Raw genomic sequence first — 20,655 nt, 5'->3', positions numbered from 1 at the left:
GTCTCAGGTGGCTGCTGTCGGGTGTTTCGTGAGTGCCTCAGCGCCAGGACAGGACAAGACGGGACATTGCCTGGGGCTGTGGGTGAAGGAGAAGCAGCAGAAATTAGAATAGAGAAGGAAGGAGCAGGGATGAGGGGAAACAAGGTTTATTTTTTAGCTGATTCCATAAGGCTCTTCATGTGAGATCTCAATATAAACAGATGTTATATTCTCATGAAAAAAATGGTAAAAATGCAGCTCATGTCACATCCATTTTCTTTTACTAATCTCTAATTACAAACCCTCCAGTCTGTATATACAGACGAAAGAAAGTTCAGGATAAGCCACTAATGAAAACTTGTTTTATATAATGGTTGCTTTGAGGAGGAGGAGCTGATATATAGGAGGATCTGCAGTGTGATAGATGTTAGAAGAGGAGGTGACAGGCAGAGCGGGGTTGCAGGGTTGGGGAGAGAGGTGACAAGGGGGCCGCAAACCCTTTAAGCCAACGGGAGGCTGCTGAGATTTATGAGCACTCTGTAAGCTGGACCTTGCAGCTCACTGTCAGCCTCTCCCTCTTTATTTCCTCCATGATGCACATGCTGTGTCCCGGCGAGACTGATCGAGAGCGGCGCAAGTGTTCCTGAGGTCGATGTACAATCAGCGAGGCCTGATAACAGTAACAGGTGATGCAAATGACCAGCAGGTGAACTGCTTAACGTGGTTAAGATGGATCTCCGTTTACACGCAGGTGCTGTCCGAGTCTTATTTTTGTTATGACGTCAGATATTTTCGTCTCTTTTCGGTTTCATAAGAGACCTTCATAAAATTCCCTGCAGTTGTTGCGGACAGACACAGAGAGGGAAAGACAGACGGGCCCGTTTCAGACTGGATAAGTCCTGCAGTAAGTCTAATATCAGCTTGGCTTTGCAGTCTTATTGAAAACGGGGGCTCTCCAGTTTACATGGAGCTCTGAGAGATCCCACCGCAGAGCCAAGAGAAAGAGTTGAGGACATGATTGATCTTGGCGAGCAATATTTTCTCTGTGCATAGCGGTGATTGGATTACTGTGTTTTCAGACGCTTTCGCGATGTTTACAGGGGCTGTTTTTCTTCGCTGTAATTATTGACATCCCCGCAGCTCATACGAAACGCCGCCGCTCGATTTTGACTCATTTGTGGCAATATTTGCAGTAATGACAGTGAATTGTGTCAGTTTCAAACCCCGGCAGAGGGTATTCATCTTGTTGGCTTTGCTTTTGCGAACGTGTAGGTAACCGGATACATTATAGACTTTACGAAGGAGCGGCTCGGCCTGGCTAATGAAACCCTGGTACATGGGGACGCTGGGGGGGAATCGGCGTGCGCCGCAGCACCTCCCCGGCAGCCCTGCGTGCTTCTGACAGACAGACAGTTATGTAAGAGGGGAGAGCTAAAGGTTGCCTTGTCTCCTGAACCATCAGAAATTCACACAGACACACCGAGCGCTGGTGGAGATAGGTGGTCTGCTCACCTGCTGATTATAAAAGCTGCTTTATGCAATAATAAAAATGGTGTGGGTTTTTTTTTTCCACTTCAGGGAGGACAGTAAAATTTAATGCAACAGTTTAAATATTCTAGATGTTTTGACTGGATGTCAATACCGGACCACCGAAAGTATCTGCTCAGCATTATATAAACCCCCGGCTGAAAATAAACAACCCTAACCTAAAGCGGTTATTAATAAATAGGCCGAGTTCAGCGCTTGATGCATGAATAATTATTTTGGTCTTCAGAGAGCTGTCCGTGTAAAATTAGATTGCCGATTGCCAACCTAAATAATTAACAGCCGTGTGATTATTGGGACCAGAGTTCAGCATTTGTCCTCCCGTCTGCAGCCTTTACAGTTGTCAGATGACAGCTTGGAAATAATGAGCAGTCAGTCAGGGACGCTGTGTGGGACACTACCTGCCTACATGCTGGGGGCAGCATTCGCCGTCCGCTGTCCGAGCCACTCATCACCTTGACAACTCATAAAGCTGTCACCGCGGAGACGAAACGCCGGTGCCCCGAGCTGTGTGGCCGAGACGCGTCTGTAGGCAAATGAGTTCACGTGCGTGTGTGTGTGTGGATGTCTGCGCTTCCCCGTGGACCTGCAGCCTTGAACCGCGGTGAGGACTAACAAGTTCATCATCTCCTCGCCCGCCTGTTGCCAGTCATAAATAAACACAGTAGAAAAACAAGTGAAACACTCCAAAAGATTCACTCTGCATAGGAAAACTGTGTGTGTGGAGGCAGGCACCCTCAGAGCAACTCATTTTCATGTTGGTAATATAATACTTGTCACTCTTTCATAACAAGCAACTTTATTTCTTTTTTTTTTTTTTTGTTTTTTGCTCTGAGAAGCGAGACGAAGCTGCAGATTTCTCAAAGGCTTCATCTCCTCAAACACTGGAGTAAATCTTGTCCTCCTTAAATCACTGGGCTCTACCAAAACGTCAATAAAATGAGATGAAATAAGATCAGGAAAATAAGCAAATACATTTATTTTCATTTGTACAATTAATTCAGCCCAAAACACAAATTTACGCACAAGTCAACATCTTTGAAAACTTCATCACCGAGTCTCTAGCATGCATTTAATGACCACTTCTGTGTCTTATCTATTTCTGCTTTCACCTGTCTCCTTTCTGTCACTGCTGCTCTCCCTCTGTTGTTAGAATTTTCCCCTTACATTTCAGCTCTGCCTTCTCCCAAACTGTATTTAAAACTTTCTTCCTAGTTCACTGGTGTTGGTGGTTCACTAGATATCCCATGTTTCTCCTCGTGTTTCCTGGTGACCTTCTTGTGTTTTTGGACTTCTCTTTGGATCACCTTTTCTGGATACCTTCGCTTGGTTTGAGTTAAGCCTTTTCTTTTTTCTTTTTTTTTCTTTTTTTTTAAGGCTTCTCGCATCCTATATTTTCAAAAGCCACAGCTCTCCTCCTCCATGTCGTCAGGGAAACCACAACATGTAAACACGGACATGTAGCAAGCATGTGCAAGACTGCAGGACGGCTTAACGGAGCTTGAATGTTTACATCAAACTGCTCTCTGCACACACACGAGCACAGCTGCTCCAGCCCGTGGCTTTGCATGCACAGATTTCATTCACAGCATTTCTGGTCGAGGTCTGTCTGCGGTTATCATTTCCTTTACATTCCAGTCTAAACTTGGGGAAAACACAGCTGTTTCTAGGGGTAAATGGGGGACGCAGAGTATATTTGTGTGTAAAAGCAGTTTGGCTGATAAAACTAGATATTTTTTGCTTTAAAGGTAATGATTTTGTTCATTGTTGCATTTGTTTAACACCATCAACTGGACCCAATCTGGAAAACTGAAACCGCTCATCAGGAATAACAGCCGAAACTCTGAAATGCAGACAGTGGACAAACAACGCTGCTTCTCCACATACTGCATATCAGAGGCATAACTTCTTCTTTTTTCTTTTTACATAGTGAACCGTGCATCATAAAACTAGTGAGAGCTCATATATTTAGACGCTGGGATGTCTCATGACATATTCATAGCTGCTCACCTCAGTTGATACGCACAGAGTAACAAAGATGACGATAAAAGAAGCAAATTAGATTAAAAACATGGATTCAACTCAAACTTTTTTTTTGTTTTGTTTTTCTTTTGTTTGGAATGTCATTAGAAACACTTGAAATTACTGTCGAACCGCAGCCTCTTGAACCTGCCTCATCTGATACAGTTCATACCACAGATCTCCACTGATCTCTGTTCATTCACAGATGCTTGGTCGAATGAGGAAATCTTCACTGAGTTTGCAGTAGTTTGCAGTTCTTGATCCTCAGATACCAAATATTTCCTTTGTGCACCTATTTAAGCACCATTTTCAATGCAGTGCATTCTTTTTACGTTCTCTCACTCAAACATGATGTTTATTGAAGTGAAGGATGTCTAAACGTATGTGTCAGAACAGAATCTGAAGACATCATCCACTGAGAAACTTTGATGAATTAGGGTCAAAATGTTTGTTTAGCTTGACGGGTTATAAGGATTCTGTCCAGAGATTGCTGGAAGGTTTTTCTACAGTCACAAATGTAAACCTGCAGGTGTCTTGTTGATTAAAACAGCAGGTCTTTGACACCAGTAGAGAGCTGCTGAGTTTTCTGTGGGTTCTCCAGTTTCTTCCCACAGTCCAAACAAATTTATTGAGCTTAACTTGAGACTCTAAGTAGGTGTGAATGTGATTGTTTGCGTCTCTCTGTTCGGACCTTTGATGTACTGGAAATAGAAGATGGATGGATGGAGAGAGCTGCTGAATGTTGTGATTAAACACGGTGATTTATCAAAGTTGTAGTTCAACGTGAAACACTACTTGAAAAAGTGAAGTTATGCTTTAAACCCCGGGAATGAAGCTCACACAGACTTGTTGAACATTGTGAAGCCTGAAAGCAGAGATACAAGATAATGTCTTCTTCTCTTTGTAATTTTTCCCCTGTGGGGACCAATGTCTGTCCAGTTTTTTATTCAATTCACAGTAATACACTCAGGTTATACAGGACATGGGCTCCTGGGGCCTAAGTAAAAAAAAAAAAGTGTTTTTCAATTTAAATTTGGAGTATTTCTTTTATGTTAGGGTCCAAAATGCCAGTGTAGCCCATGAGCAATAACTGTCAAGTGAAGGAAATTCTCTCTTAGATACAACAGGATGAAGCAGAGAAGCTCAAAGCAGTGAAGAGGGATGACTGTGAGCAACATGTCCGCCAAAAACGAGCCGGACAGGGTAAAAAGGAGGATTTAAAAATGTAACCTCAGCCTATTAACTGGACACACACATGCTGTCTCTCTGGTCTACCTTGAACATGGTTACGCCGACCATCAGAGGCCAAAGCGAGCCCCACTGAATGCACAGACACACGTTAGACCATCATCTCAAACCGACGGCTGCTGCTCTGGTGAAATGTGGCTTGACCTGAATTATCGTCACGATCCTGCCTCTTGTTGTGGCTTGTAGTCTCCCCTTACTCTCTGTCGAACTGCCCGACCCCGCCCCCCGGCCCCACAACTCTCCCCCCACCTCGTATGCAGCATGCAACCAGACATTCTTGACATTTTGCAAAGGTTGAAAGACAAAGAACCTTTGTCTCCTAATAAGGCCACGCTCTATACTCCACCTGAATAAAAACACTGGCAGAGCAAGAGGTGTGTGTGTGTGTGTGTGTGTGTGTGTGTGTGTGTGTGTGTGCGTGTGTGTGTGTGTGTGTGTGTGTGTGTGTGTGTGTGTGTGTGTGTGTGTGTGTGTGTGTGTAAAATACTAGATATTTGCATGGGAGGGTCCATGGCAGGTGGGATGCAGACAGGAGTGTGAAAATGTAAATGAGGGCTGAGAATATGTGGGCCGTACCGGACAGACAAAGTTTTAAGATAGGAAGACAGATGAAGGGTTGTGTGTGTGTGTGTGTGTGTGTGTGTGTGTGTGTGTGTGTGTGTGTGTGTGTGTGTGTGTGTGTGTGTGTGTTTGTGTGTGTGTGTGTGTGTGTGTGTGTGTGGGAGAAAGCAGGTTCTGGACTGAAAATGATGCTTCTTGGGAAAAAAACAATGTTGTGATGAGTTCCTCATATATAAACCCAGTTGTCCAAAAGTTTAGACACTGTGTGAAATGTCGATACTTTCACATGTACAACACTCAAACTAGGTTTGTTATTGAAAATGTGATGTAAAAAGTTAAAATTGAATTAAAAAGGGTGTGTTCATTATGAATTACCCAGAACTGTATCTTTGGCCTGTGGGATGAAATCCAACCCCTAAACCGAGCCCCTTGTCTTTGGTCGTGGAGAGTTTAGAGACTGACAAGATCTCTAACTTCTTTCAAGAAACTCCTTAAATCTCACTTTTACAATGTAGATTTTTATGGATTGTTTTTAAAATACCTGCTTTCATATTCTCCCTTACCCGTCATAATATTCTGACAAACATAACTTTCCTCCCAAAACACTGCAGATTGTTGCTTTCAAGAGATTTTTCATAAATGATATCGATCATGAGCATGCAAACTATCGCAGTATGATCAAGAACCACGAACGTTTCCACTGAGTCACTACACCGTGTGGCCAAATTGAAACTGTCTATCATTTGTCTCTCTTCTCTCACTCAATAATGGCGCCGGATTACATCTGTCTGTCTAGTCGTGGTTTTATACTGTATATCCACATTCGTCATGTCGTGTTTTTCCCTTCAGTCCTTATTAATTTTTCACACTTAACTGTCGCTTGATGATCACTGAGATATCTCCTTATATCCTGAAGTAGATATGCAAGTCAATATCTTACAAACCAATTGATCAAGTTTGACTTTCTCTTTGTATTGAGTTTTTATTTCATTTAAGGTTCATGATTTTTCTTTATTTTTTTTTTGCACTTCTCTCTTTCAAAGTTATGGTTGTAGGTTATTTCTGTTGATGATTACCATTTGGTTTTAAAGGCTAATGTAATTGATTGCTGAGACGCACCCTGATGCTTCACCTGCAGCTTTTACAGCAGAGCGATATTCTCCATCACTGCATGAGCTTGAAGCGGAACCCACAAAGCCCAAGGTCCTTCTGGTCTCCTCCCGCGTCTCTCCCCTTCTCTCTCATCCATCACACCCCTCGCCTCAACCTCGCTCCTCTCAGGCTCTCCGGGATCTATTTCATCCACTTTCTTCCAAAAAAATAAATAAATAAATAAGTACATAGAAACACAGCTGAAGCAGGAGGAAAAATTGCAGTTTTTTCAGGTGGACATGAGGATGCTTTAATAGAGGTGCAGCAGTAAAAGACAGGTTAAGAAAGTTAGACATGAGCGTTTGGTTTATTCCGATCTTGTCCCCCACATTATTTCATTCACTGTTTTCAAGGAACTGCAATTATGCAAACACACACGGTTAAGTTGGTACATGGTGTTATTTTCCTTTTTGTCTGAACATTACATAAGCAAAAGGTAAAAATATCTGGACCTGTCTTTAGAGGCAGATGGTGCGGTTATGACATCAGGCTCGTTAAAGGCACCTGTAACTAGGAAGAGCCCAGGGTTGTTGTGAAGTACATCGCCTGAAATCCGGCTTCTTCCACTAACAAGGAGAAGAAATGTTCCGCGCCTCAGTAAAATGAGCTATGCAACACGGGGGGGGGGTAAAAAAAAAGAAAGACAGGAAAAAAAAAGAGGGCATGCAGGAAAAAAAAATCTTTATTTCTCCTCTCATCAGCTTTTGTCGTTCTTCACATTGCGTTCATCGCTGCCCCCCTGCATCCCAGCTTTCTGTTTCTAGTGCTAATATTCTGTCACTCTCTGAAATGTGGGCAGATATGGGATAATAGTCAGACTTTCAGATTAATTCTGCTCCCAACTCGGGAGCCAACGTTTACCACGTGGTTGTTGTTTTCCCCTTGAGCCCGTTGTCTTGGTAACGTTGCATAAGAGGGAGTGGGAAAGCAGGATGCCCCTTGCTGATTGGGAGACAAGGTGGCATGTCTCTCTTCCTCGCTCCCCCCTGTCTTGTCTGGATCTTCCTTCCTTCCTGCATCTTGTTCTTTTTGCTTCACTCCACACTGGTTCTGAACTGTATGTGTCAAAACATCGGCACTCCCGCCGTCCCCTCGTTGCCACGTGTTGAATCAACTCTGCATGCAGCGCCTCCAAATAAAGCTCCTCACTCAAAAGCAGTATATCTATTACACTTAGTCATCTCGCCGCTCCGGCTTCGGCTGAATTAATGCTCCTGTTGGAACAGTGATTTATAGCTCAATTGGAAATGTTTGTCCACAGAGTGTTGAGCACGCAGCAGCGGACACCAACACACACCAGGGAAGCACACACTCCTAGAAACACACAGGGTGCAATTTTGGAAGAAACCAGAGGGACGATGTTTCCATCCAGGGTGCAGGGGTCTGTGCGCCTCTGGGAACAAATGGCGATAAAATGGGATAAAAAAGAAATTCTCAGGAGTGAATGCAATATGAAAGGCAAATTGAAGTGATGAAATGAGAAATAATGAAAAACGAAGTGTGATTTGTATTTTTTTAAGACTACATTTGAAAAAACAAATGCATTTCTTAAAGTTAGCACTCCTAAGCAGACAGATTATCAACTCTGGATCACAATGCACCATGCAACATGATCCTCTTGCCTCGTGATGGGAAGATCCCAGGTTCCTGTTCTTTCCTCTCTGTGCAGGGTTTGCATGTTCTCCCTGTGTGTGTTGGCTGGATGGATCCACATGTTCACTACTCAGTGTGAACATGTTCAGCGTGAGAGCATGACTGCAGATTTGTATTAGTGTCACTTTCAAGAGTTGGCAGCTGACCACACGTTCCAGACTGAACGTCTGGGCATCCTTGGGCTTCTGCTCAGCAAGGCCACTCTGTGCCTTATATCCACTACGACGAGGAGGAGGAGGAGGGGGGAGGAGGACAACAGGGGACGGCACGTGAATCAAGGTTGGCCTTGGCTCTGGAGACAGGATGATTTATCTTCTGCATCCTCACTGACTCCAGCTCTTTGCCTCATTTAAAATGAAGAAAGAAACATGATCAGACCCGACACTTGAAGCTTCACAGTCCCACGTGCCCGACTGAAGTAAAAGTGATCTGATTGAATCAAGGTTGCTTTAAGTTTGTACACTGAATCCGTTCCAGTGGAACAGCCTAATCTTCATTTTCTTCCAGCATATAAGCGAGCCAGGAGGAGAGCAGGGTGGGCCGCCCCAATGTGAGGGAGCTGTCTTAATCCATGTGTTTAGCAAGCACCGTCTGTTCCTTTTATTCCGATGGGAGTAGAAATATTTGGTTGATTAGAGAAGAATGTGTGAAGGATAGTCGGACTCGTCCCGCCGGTTACAACAGACACTCGTACGAGATTCTGTCAACTGGTGTCTTGTAAAGAAAAACAGCCGACAGACATTGAAGTGTGAGTCCCTTTCAAAGCTGTGTCTGTGTGTTTTTGTCTCCAGGTGCAGATCTCGGCGGTCTGATGGACCTGGAGTCTCTGTACCGCGGCGTGGAGGAGAGCATCAACCACACCCGGGCCGGGCGAGCGCGCAGGCAGAGCCTGGACAGGGCCTACAACATCGAGGTGCTGCTGGGCGTCGACGACTCCGTGGTCCAGTTTCATGGGAAGGAGCACGTTCAGAAGTACCTGCTCACGCTCATGAATATTGTAAGTAAGCAGCATAAACACCGATGAGCTCAACTCAAATACATTTTTTTGAATAAAATGCTGTAGCTGTTTCTAATACCAAGGTTTTGACCAAAGTTAAGAAAAAGAAGACTCTGCAGTGAAGCTGGCTCTGGTTTTATGCTCACACAGACATTTTAAGGTTTGATCAATAGACTAAAACAAACCGCGGACAACTCAGCTGGGGTGATGTGTATTCTGCAACTTATGCTGATCTGAATGCATAATAATAGATATGTGGGATTACCGTGATGGTATTTTCAGCAGCTGAGGACTGTTTCCATGCATTTGAAGTCAAAGAAGTTGTCATAACAGCTGCAGAACTTTCTGCTTTACGCTGCTTCTGAAGCCTGTCACGTCCCGTGTTTGGTCAGTTTGGAGCTCTTTGGCCTACAGTGCATGCAGACTTCAGTCAAATTGGAAGAAAATGTCTTTTATCTTCATTTAAGGCAGACTTGAAACACACTACAGGGTTGAGATGGCAACGGTCACACTTTCAAAAACAGAAAGACACAACGTGCCTCCTTTAATCAACCCAAAACTGATGCTTGCAGACTTTCATAGGCTCCAACATCTGTGTTACATTGCAGTTTAAATGCATACACATGTACGTTTTACTACAATAGCAATAAAATGTTAACTGTACATTTACCTACACACTGGCTGAACTTCCTAAATATACTGAAGATATTCGTAATGCTCTTTTTTAAAGTAATACCACAAAGCTATAAGCTAAACTGGAGAAAAAAAATCAAGGTAATGAGCAATGAACCAAAATGTGTCGTTTCAACAAGGTTTAATAATGGCACAGTTGTTCTCATAAGAATATTTTACTTTTCACAAGTGTAACATGTTTCATTAGTGCATTGCACGTCTAAAGCTTTTACAGTGTCAGGACTGCATTTCATAAGACTGGAAACTCGTTTTTCATACAAACTGTGCACGAATCACTCCACCGATGCCCAAAACTTAGACTCGCTGAAAAAAAATTAAATCCTTCAATGAGAAAAGGGATCTATTTGAGTTGAATGGAAATTAAGTCACCGAGAGGTCAAAGACAGAGAGCAACAGACACACACTGGCAAACACGCACCGGCTGAATGACAATTCAATTCCCTTCCTACATGTTCTCATCCCGCAATCAGCCGCGGGTAATCCTTTCTTCTCTATCTGAATATGATGAGATTTCATTTGTGCATGAGTGTGCATGTGTAAGGTGAGCCCTGTGAGCTGAAGGGGCTTCTACCTATCGTTTCATCAGGCTTTGTGTCATGTCATCATTCACTGTGTGCGCGCATGTGTGTGTGTGCGTGTGCACGAGAGAGAGAGAGAGAGAGTGGTGCAGAAACAGCAGGCACTGTGCTTCAGGCCACAACAACACTTAGCACTCACACTCCCAGGTGTGTGTGTGTTTGTGTGTGTGTGTGTGTGTGTGTGTAACACACCGCAGACTTTAATCTTCACAAATTAAACCTGCGGTGAGAGGAGACCGCTCCTTGCATGCGCTTGTACATGTGCATGCGACTCTCGCAGACCCGCCGTTCGTTCCTCCGCTCCCGTTTGCTCCTGCTTTTGCGTTGCGACCCGCCGCTTAAGGAAGCCGCCGCCGACTGTTAAGCAGGTGCAAGCGCACAGCAACAAATCCTGGCACACCTCTTTGTCTCAATTCAGTGCTTGAGAAAGAACAAGAGGCGCCGTGCTCTCAGCCTCCTCTTTCAGATATTTGTTAGACAATATAGGAGAAGGGAATACGCGGCCCTTTCTAATCTGTGGGGAAGAGCCGGGAAGACAGAGGGAGAGGGAGTATTTTAAACAGCGCATTCAGAATAAATTACTGACAGCCAGATAAACAGAAATAAATAAATAAGCGCTGCCTCCCACGCGCGGCATCTAGGCGGCTTTCTTCTTGAAAGTTTGCTTTGCTCACCTCAGGATGGGTGTGCTCCGTCTGACGCTTCTCTCTGCCGCTTTATGCATTTTCCTCTCTGCCCTCCTCTCGCTCTCCTGGGCTCTCACTGCGCCGCCGCTCGCATTGTCGCCGCTTCCCGGCTCAGGTAGTTCATGGCAACAAATGCTCAATGATGTGACGAGGAAAAAAGAAAAAAAACTTTCTAAGTACGACATGCGCGATAACCCAAGTTTATGAGAATACATGCCCGGTGCAACGCGAAAATTAGGATCAGAAGCAGATTTTAGTTGATGTATTTGCCACAGATGCCCTCTGAAGGTTTAAATATGTAAAACCTTTCTTTGCTTCGTTGTCCTTACTTTTTAATACATATAGATTTACTCTTTTCTCAGTCATTGAAACATATTTTGACATGATGGATTTGATATTGTGTTTTCCTTTTCCTCCTCCCTTTAGCTGAGCCCACTGCTGTAGTGGTGTGTGTGTGTGTGTGTGTGTGTGTGTGTGTGTGTGTGTGTGTGTGTGTGTGTGTGTGTGTGTGTGTGTGTGTGTGTGTGTGTGTGTGTGTGTGTGTGTGTGTGTGTGCGCGTGTGCGTGTACAACATCAAAGCACTCCCACAGAAACCCTTTAAATCCTGTCGACTTAGTTCAACATGAGAATGTGTGTGTGTGTGAATGAATGTATGTGGAGCTGAATGTGTGTGTCGTCACCTCTGTCTGCTTCCCACTCCTTTCTCATGTTGTTTTCCTCCCTTTTTGTTCAGTTGTATCTACAAACTGAGAACAGTGTGACCAGGGGACCCTTTTCTAACCACCTGTACGCAGCACAGAAAACACAGTAGAAACCGTGATAGAAACACAGTGCAGGCCTCAAAACGTGAAATAGTCTTCTAAATATTTCAATCCACCTGTTGCAGGTGGAATGAGCCTCCATTAACAGACCACTGTTAAATAAAGTAGGTAACTTAAGTTACTGTGTAGCAGAAAGTATTGGAACTCTGAGACAGTACTCCAGTAGATGATACTTTAAGTTACTTGAGTATTTATTGTTCTGATGACTCTGTACTCGCCTCCATTTGAAGAAAAATGTCATATTTTCTTCCCCTTACCTTGTAAAAATAGATCTGTTCATTCTTTTAATTGACATCAGCAGTGGTTTGATGGATGTAATTTAATATTTAAAGCATCAACAAATTTATTTTAATGTGAGAAACATTTCTGTAAGTTTTTGCTTTTAAGCGTTTTTTTAGCGTGCGTGCATCGTTATGTAATTATGTGCTACAACCGCATTTTACTGGATGAATGTGCCAAAGTGAAGTACACTGTAAGTACATTGTATGTTTTGGATGTTCACATTGTTTGACTAGAAGAGAGATCAGTCATTAAAACCACAAACTATTAATCACTGATATTATTTTTGGAAAAGAAACATGTGCACCTGTACGTATAAAAACAAAAAAAAAAAAAAAAAAGGGCAAGTTTAATTTTGAGAAGGCAAAATAGATGAGGACAGTGAAGTGTATTTTGTCTGCAAAGTTTCTGTCTGGAGGAAACCTTCTTCCTGTCTGCAAGTGATGCTGATGGTTCAGTCATGTCTTTACCAAAGCTGCTGGAGGTAGTGAAAACTTATATTAATAAGTGGCAGGAAGAGCTGGGAAAGGAGATGTAGTCCAGGTAATAATAGACACCTTGTTAGCTGCAGGTGTCACAGATATGTGAGCAGCACTGTCAGACCGAGAGCTCAAATTCCGGGGTTCAGTTTTAAATATTCCCCTGTGTGTTGACAAAAAGATCTAGAAAACCCACCCAAAGCCTTATCAAGCCTTCCGTAGCTCTCCAGCCAAGTTTAATTTGATGACTCAGTTCTGTCACATCTACAGCTGAATGTGTTCTAATATATATTTTCCAGAATGCGTCTGTAATCTGAAATAATGAAACTACATTTTCTCTGCGATGAGAAAAGTCAGTGAAGCACTAAAACAATATTTTCAGCTCATATAAGAGTGTTGCAATGAATCCGTAGTGTTGATAGATATGTTAATTATAAAAATAAAGATAATAATAATCAGAAGCCAGTCAATTAAGACGAAACCGCCCTTCTCCGCCGTGTGAAATAATCTAATCTTGTAGTCTTTAAGCTGTTGTTGTCGTCCCTACTTTTACCAGTAGTAACATTAATGTAACTTCTTTTATTTCATGCAGTCATAGATATTGTTTCCTGGTGTCACTATAGGGCGATGCACATCAGTTTATGTTTGTAATCAGGTTATAAACAGAGCTGTGTATTTGTCAAACAATTAATGTAAACAAGCAAAACATCATCATTCGTTTGGTTCATAGCTGTAATTTATACGACTTATACGAGAAATCACTGATGTTAATCACTCCTCGCTCCTCACGCTGCCAGTTCCCTGCGTCCTTCATACCTGTTGTTGTGGAGTTAATTGACGGGCCCCGCCTGCATTGTTTATCCCATAGTAACGATTTCATGCCTGTGGATCTCCAGGCCGGTGTGTGTCAGGACTCAGAAAGACACACTCGTTGCTGCTGAAATGTGGGTCATCTTGAAAATCCCTGGGGGGTAATGACCGTCGGCGTCACCCTTCAGGACACCGAAGGACTGTTAGCAGCATTTATAAGAGACCGTTTTATACGTTTGCATGTAAGCATTTACAGAGCTGAGCGGCGGATCATGAATCGCAGTGGCGTGTCTGTCCTCTGGCGTTTAATGTCTCTGTGTCAGCGTCCCTCTGTGGGCGAGCGCTAACATGCATGAAGACACATAAAGCTCAACTTAGTGGAGCGCTGTTCCAGCCGAGTGTGTGTGTGTGTGTGTGTGTGATGTTAGGGTCACCTGGATGTCAACCGCCCCTAATTGACAGTCGTCAAGGAAACAGGTCAAGTGTGAACTTACGCACCCGAGTGTCCATTTCAGACAGACGCATCACACAAAGCCAGTGTGTGTCACGTCCTTGTGTGTGTTTGCTACAATAACCACGATAACCGGACAGAAGCTGCAAAACAAGGCAGAGCCGTCAGCATGTCACACAATCCATGAAGACAACAGGTTTGAACTGAAACCTTCCACGGCCTCGTCTGTGCCCCACACTCCACATTGTCGTCCATTAAATATGTTTTTGGTGTAGATTTGTTGTATTTAACACTTTTCTAAAATAATAATCACAGTAATTCATGGTGACAAATTGTGTCACGATCAAATAGCATCTGCCAATATGAGAAGAGGAAGTCTGGTTTGACATTTGAAGATGGATGACTGGTAAACTGATGGAGTACCCGTCAAAAAGGCTAAAAGTTTATGAATATAACTCAGTAAATGTTAATGTATCACATCGACAGTCAGTGTCTGATTGTCATACACAAAAAATGAATTTCACATGCAGGCAGTTTTTCTGAATTCCTTTTAGAATACCAGAACGTTGTGAATATTGAAGCGTGATGTTCGGTGTGTTTAGGCAGGTCTCCTACATGTCAGGTTACCCCGGAGAGAGCAGTCAGTTGTGTGGTGCATTGAAATCCCCGTGGAGCGTGTTTCACTTGCGGAGTGGTCCTGTGGGAATTCTTTGTTTAGTGTTCATGTGGTTCACACTAAATTGTCCCTCAGGAATTCAATTTTTATTTTATTGTTTGCCTCTGGGACCTTTGGTACAGCACAACTGGAAAAGAATCTGTTAGTTTATGTTTGAGTGATGTGTTAAGTAGAAACAAATAGACTGATATGATTTTTCTCTACACTCTTTATTAATCCTGTCGTGTTTCAGAGGATGAGCCTTCAGCGAAATGTTAACCGTCGTTTGGGTCATTTAAAAGAAAAACTGTTTATTATGTAGTCTACAACTGTTGCACTTACTTTTTATCATTTGTTTCCATTAATCTTAATATTAGTCCACCTATTTATTCACCATTTTTTCTGTCATAATTTATTCTCGAGAAGTAAAAGGAAAGAAATCAGACTTGGAAAGCCAGATCCCCACTTTACAGCTGCCACACACCCCTGAGCTCTCTGGCGCCCCCCAGAGACCGCGCTCGTCTCCAGGAGACGTCACAGCGACGTCTCGAGTCGCCGCCAGGTCGCCGCCACGTCTCCGGGCCAGCGAGATCGGCCCTTCAGCTCCGCTCAGAGTCTTCAGCATTATTTTTAGTACTCCTGCTTACAAAAACCACAGATGCTCACAACATCTGATTTTCCTCATGCAAACTGCCACTTCCACTGAGATTGTCATGTTATTACAGTAATATTTCTCTACATTAGCCAGTTAGCTTAGACTGCTGGCAGCTGACAGATGTCCTTAATGACACAAAGGCCGCGCGATGCTGAAAGCCCAGCATGACTTTATTTTGAGGTTTCGGAGCATGCTGTAATGCTGTTACTCCTTCGCGTGGCAGCCATGCCTACACATGTAATTACATTCATTTGTTCCAGACTGTTTGTGGTTCGCAAATTAGGATCCCAACTTGAAAGATCCCTCAGCTGGATTTTTCATAATAAGATGCTGGAATTTCCGACTCTACACCTCATTCCAGATTTTTCTTTCCCTCTCTGTTGCTTTCTGATGTTTTTTTTTTTTTTTCTAAGAACGTTTTGTTTCCATTCTTTCCTGAGCACTCTCTCTTTCCCTCTCAGCTTCTTTGACTCTTCCCCTCTGCCTCTCCGTCTCCATCCGCAGCATTCCTCGCCGCTCCCATACCTTTCTTTTGCTGAATGTCTCTGCAGTTTTGTTCCTTATCTCTGTGTACCTTTCTGTGTGTGTTCGTGTGTGTGTGTGTGTGTGTGTGTGTATGTGTGTGTGTGTGTGTGTGTGTGTGTGTGTGTGTGTGTGTGTGTGTGTGTGTGTGTGAGACTCCTTCTCCGCAGCATGTCCATCAGCCATCTCATTATGGCTGTCTGTTTTTACATCCCTTTGCCTCATTAGGCACCGCGCACAGTCACTGAGGACAGCAGGCCTCAACTCCAGTGCCAATTTACCTCTCTCTCTCTCTCTCTCTCTCTCTCTCTCTCTCTCTCTCTCTCTCTCTCTCTCTCTCTCTCTCTCTCTCTCTCTCTCTCTCTCTCTCTCTCCCTCTTGCGTGCGTGCGAACACACACACACACACACGCGCACACCAGAAGAGTGCTCTCCGCATCTCCCCTGTCACACATTACCTTGTTTCCTTGTATTAGGCTTTCTATCTTTTGCATCTTCTTCATCTCCTGCTCATCAGTGCTCATGGGAAACCCAGTTCCTTGCACTCTCCTAACCTTTCTTTTCTCTCTCTCTCTCTCTTTTTTTTTAATCCTTTCTCCTGTCTTTTAGTCTCTTGTCTCACTTTGTCTTGCCCGGGGGCGACTTCAGTCCACAACTGGCTCCCATCAGCCTTTTCTTTAATTCTTCATTACCGAGTGATGCATCCTTCACAATATGTTTAAAATGTGTAACTAATGGATTCATTTATGCTTAGTAAGTCATCAATTGAGAAAAATATGTAGGACTATGTCACAAAATACCAAACCCTGTTAGTTTGGTTCGCACAATAAGAGTTGAGTAAACAATAAAAAAACAAACCTATTCTGAAGTTGGCTTATTTACTTGAAAACATTTATTTGCCTTTGTTGCAGGTTTGCATAAGTTTAGATGTGTTTAAGGTCTTTGCTCAAACTCCCTTTCTCTCCTGTGTTGATCTTTTATGTCCACAGGTGAATGAAATCTACCATGACAACTCTTTGGGGGCAAAAATCAATGTGGTGCTGGTGCGGATTATTATGCTGGGGTACGGCAAGGTAAGGCCTTCCCAGTCATGATTTGCACTCAGAGGTTGACTGCCGTCTACACAGTTCCTGGAAAGCTGACGCCTTGTCTGTGATGCTGGGATTTTGCTACAATAGCTTTAAGTACCTACATTAAGCACAGCCAAGTCGTACACAGACGCTCATAAACAAACACACAGACACACATGCACGCTCATCCGCACACGCCGATGCCCAGAGCCTGTTATTCCAGTGGACTGAGCAAAAGAGGAACTAAAAGCATGCAGTGTCCCAGGGGAGTGTTTTCAAGTCGCACGCCTTCACAGTTCAGCACCAAAGCACATAGAAACTCTGCCCGTTATGCAATCAGTGTTCCTCCCAGTAGGCTGCAGCACAGAATCCTGGGAAGTCCAGGCAAAGATAAACAATCAATGATAGCCCTCCCTCATTCATAAAGAGACACCGGACAAGGGGTTTGCATCCTCTTCTTCCTGACTGTAACTCTATCCTCACGTCGGCGCTGAAGAGAAGGACGGGAGAAAGAGAGATAAAAGAGAGAGAGAAGGGATTACCCCAACGGACGATACAAATGATTTTAACGCTGGATAGGCGCTCTGTCACTTCCCAGAGCCTTGTCTGTTCCTCTCCTCCCACTACATGTCTCCAGTCTGAGGGGAACACACACGCACACACACACACACACACGCTCAGTCTTGTATTTCTATCCTTGTGGGGACCGTCCATTGACTCCCATTCATGTCTAGCCCCTAACCCTGACCCTTACCCTAATCCTAACCCACACCACTACAAAGCCTAACCCTAAAGAAATGTTTTTGCACTTTTACTTTTTTCAGTAACAACAACATGGTCAAGAAAACACTGTTTCTCCTACTTAGGACCGGAAAAAGGTCCCCACAAGGCACGTCGTTCCACGTTTTGCTATCCTTGTGGGGACATTTGGCCCCGACAAGGATAGAAATACAAGAACACACACACACACACACACACACACACACACACACACACACACACACACACACACACTACGTTACATTGGTCATTCTGGGCCAGCCCCTATGCAGCTCCAGCCCGAGCTCTGGCTGTCCATCATTCCCAATTACCGTGGCAACAGAGCTGCACCCAGACAGCCTGCAGATTGGCTATGTGACCCTGAATGTGCGCACACTCTCTCTCTCTCTCTCGTTCTCTCTCTCACTCACACACACACACACATACACACACACACGCACACACACACACACACAATCCCAGAATGAGCACATTTTCAGAGAGTTAAAAGAGTCGAACTGACATGCACACAAGGAGCTGATGGACATGAGAACTCACACACATGTACAGCAGACTCTGTCCAAAGAGTTTGCGCGGAGTGCCGGCTTCACACTCCGTCATGTGTGCAGAGGCAAGCCATATGTCACTGGTGCAGCTCGCTCACACCACACACACGCTTGCTGTTGGATTCAGCTGTGCATTGTGCGGGAGCGAAAACAGCAAGCAAATGTAAAAACTGACAAAATGAAGCAGCGGGAGGCAGAAGTGCAAAGAGAGAGAAGATAGATGAGCTGAGATGCTGAAGAGGAGCATGGGAGGTGAAGGTGAATACAGGGAATTAGAGGCATCTGGGAGAATTGGTTTTATAATTTTGGTACAGCAAAACTCACAGTGCAGAGCTCATTAACAGTCTATTTATTAGTAAATCATTAACTTAGGATCGAGTTCTGTTTAAGTGCTGTGCATCCTTTTCAGTGTGTGTTTGTGTGTGTTCCACACCTCAGCAATTTTCAAGATCTGCTGACTCTTTATATAAAACATTATGACACTGCCCCCTACAGGGTTGAATAAAACGTTGTTGTTCTTGTGAAATAAGAGGCTGCTTTAGTTGCCTGTTTCTGTATCGTCCTCACACTCTGTGCTCTTCTTCTATCTGGGTGTGTGTGTGTGTGTGTGTGTGTGTGTCTCTCCACCAGTCCGTGAGTCTGATCGAGCTGGGGAATCCATCTCAGAGTCTGGAGAATGTGTGTCGCTGGGCATTCCTGCAGCAGAAGCAAGACACAGGGGATGCTGAGCATCATGACCATGCCATCTTCCTGACACGACAGGAATTTGGCCCCACCGGCATGCAGGGTATTCAAGGACACGAGCACAATCCAGAGCTTTCATTCTCTCACACGCAATAAATACAGTACAGCAACAATGCACATTAACCCTCTTCAAAGTCTGAAACTCGTAAGTACACATATGAAGCGGACGTCTTCCTTCCTGTGCCTCATATAGCTGCATAGTGCACTGTGGGTTCGGTGGTCGGTGGTTTTCTGTGCAGCAGAGTACAGGCTAACACACAGGCCCAGGGGACAGGCCTCTAAAGGCAGTGGCCTAGCTATCCAGAAGCCCTTCAGCTGCCCTTGGGCTCAGCCTTCAGCAGCAGAAAATCAATAGACAGAGAAGGGCCAGCCACAGCTCCGCAATTAAAGGCGGCGCAGGACAGACAAGCACACAGGGAGTTGGAGATTGGCATACGCAGAGGTGGAAGGCGACGGTTTAGGGTTAGGATTAGACACATCAATGCAAATAAATTTGTCTTTATGTGTGTGTGTGTGTGTGTGTGTGTGTGTGTGTGTGTGTGTGTGTGTGTGTGTGTGTGTGCGCGCGCTTGAATATTAATATCAGTTGACTGTGTGCCGCTTGTATAAATGTAATGTATTTTAGTGTGAATTTTAATTTGTTAATTCGCGAGAATCAATTCAGAGAAACAAATATAGATTTAATGATAAAAATAAACCTAAATAGCACATTAGGAGTTAAACCATGTGTGTAGTTGGGCCACAGAATACAGGTCAAATGAGCAAATTCAAATAATAATTGACACACATTTGATTGTTTAAGTGATTTGAATGTTTTTTCATCACCGTCATGTTCCTTTTTTCCTCATCAAGTACATCACAGCAGTAAATCTGTGCTTGCTGAAGAGCATCTCTGTCCCTGTGGTTGCTAAGGTTATGCTCCAGTGACAGGCATGTGCCATCCGGTGAGGAGCTGCACTCTGAACCACGAGGACGGTTTCTCCTCGGCCTTCGTGGTGGCACACGAGACCGGACATGTGTAAGTGCCGCGCCGTCCCGGTGCGCTCAATCACGCTAACACATCTCAGCAAAAATCAGCAGTCTTAACAAGGTAGTGTATTGATTTACTACAGCTTATGTCCAAGTGGTCACCTCAGCCAGTATGGAAAGAGCGAATTACCGCGGCTTTGTTCCCCTCCTACACATTCACAGTCTGTCTCCACTGGTTCACCTCTTTACCTCTCCTTCATCCCCTCTGTCCTCCTGTGCAGGCTGGGGATGGAGCACGACGGCCAGGGGAACCGCTGTGGAGACGAGGTGCACATGGGCAGCATCATGGCTCCGCTGGTGCAGGCCGCCTTCCACCGCTTCCACTGGTCCAGATGTAGCATGCAGGAGCTGGGACGCTACCTCCAGTGAGTCAAACACTTCTGCTGTGTTCCCACAGTGTTCTCCCACTTCCACCATGATGACTGTGTTTTAAAAGTAGCTGCATTTCTTTAAAGGCACCTGAATTCTGCAAAATGTGAGCGTGTAAACAGATTTAATACAACAGTCATAAATAGTCATGGATACACGCTCTCATAGAGACAGGTATTCATTATACAGACTTTTAAAGGTCAGTGCTGGCATCGGTTTTTTGGAACTTGCATCTAGTTTGGGGCTTTTTTTTTTTTTTTGGGTCATTCTTCCATCCTGATAATATTTATTATTTCATGCTGAAAAATACCATTGTGCAAAGGAAATGGATA

The 20,655-nt window shown here is 44.1% G+C and overlaps 1 protein-coding gene across 2 annotated transcripts in view; it reads left to right on the top strand.

Moving 5' to 3' along the window:
• The window catches only part of LOC115398022 (A disintegrin and metalloproteinase with thrombospondin motifs 2-like), a 116,694-nt gene that overhangs the window by 80,926 nt on the left and 15,113 nt on the right, over positions 1-20,655 (top strand). For both annotated transcript variants that reach the window (XM_030104637.1, XM_030104645.1), the window contains exons 4-8: positions 8,952-9,157; positions 16,776-16,859; positions 18,812-18,968; positions 19,838-19,943; positions 20,176-20,319. In XM_030104637.1, coding sequence (XP_029960497.1) covers positions 8,952-9,157; positions 16,776-16,859; positions 18,812-18,968; positions 19,838-19,943; positions 20,176-20,319 — 697 coding nt within the window. The remainder of the gene's footprint in view (positions 1-8,951; positions 9,158-16,775; positions 16,860-18,811; positions 18,969-19,837; positions 19,944-20,175; positions 20,320-20,655) is intronic.

The sequence above is a fragment of the Salarias fasciatus genome, chromosome 2 (assembly GCF_902148845.1).
Source record: "Salarias fasciatus chromosome 2, fSalaFa1.1, whole genome shotgun sequence".
Taxonomy (NCBI): Eukaryota; Metazoa; Chordata; class Actinopteri; order Blenniiformes; family Blenniidae; genus Salarias; species Salarias fasciatus.
The sequence above is the reverse complement of the archived record's forward strand: the minus strand, read 5'-3'. Positions and strand labels throughout refer to the sequence as shown.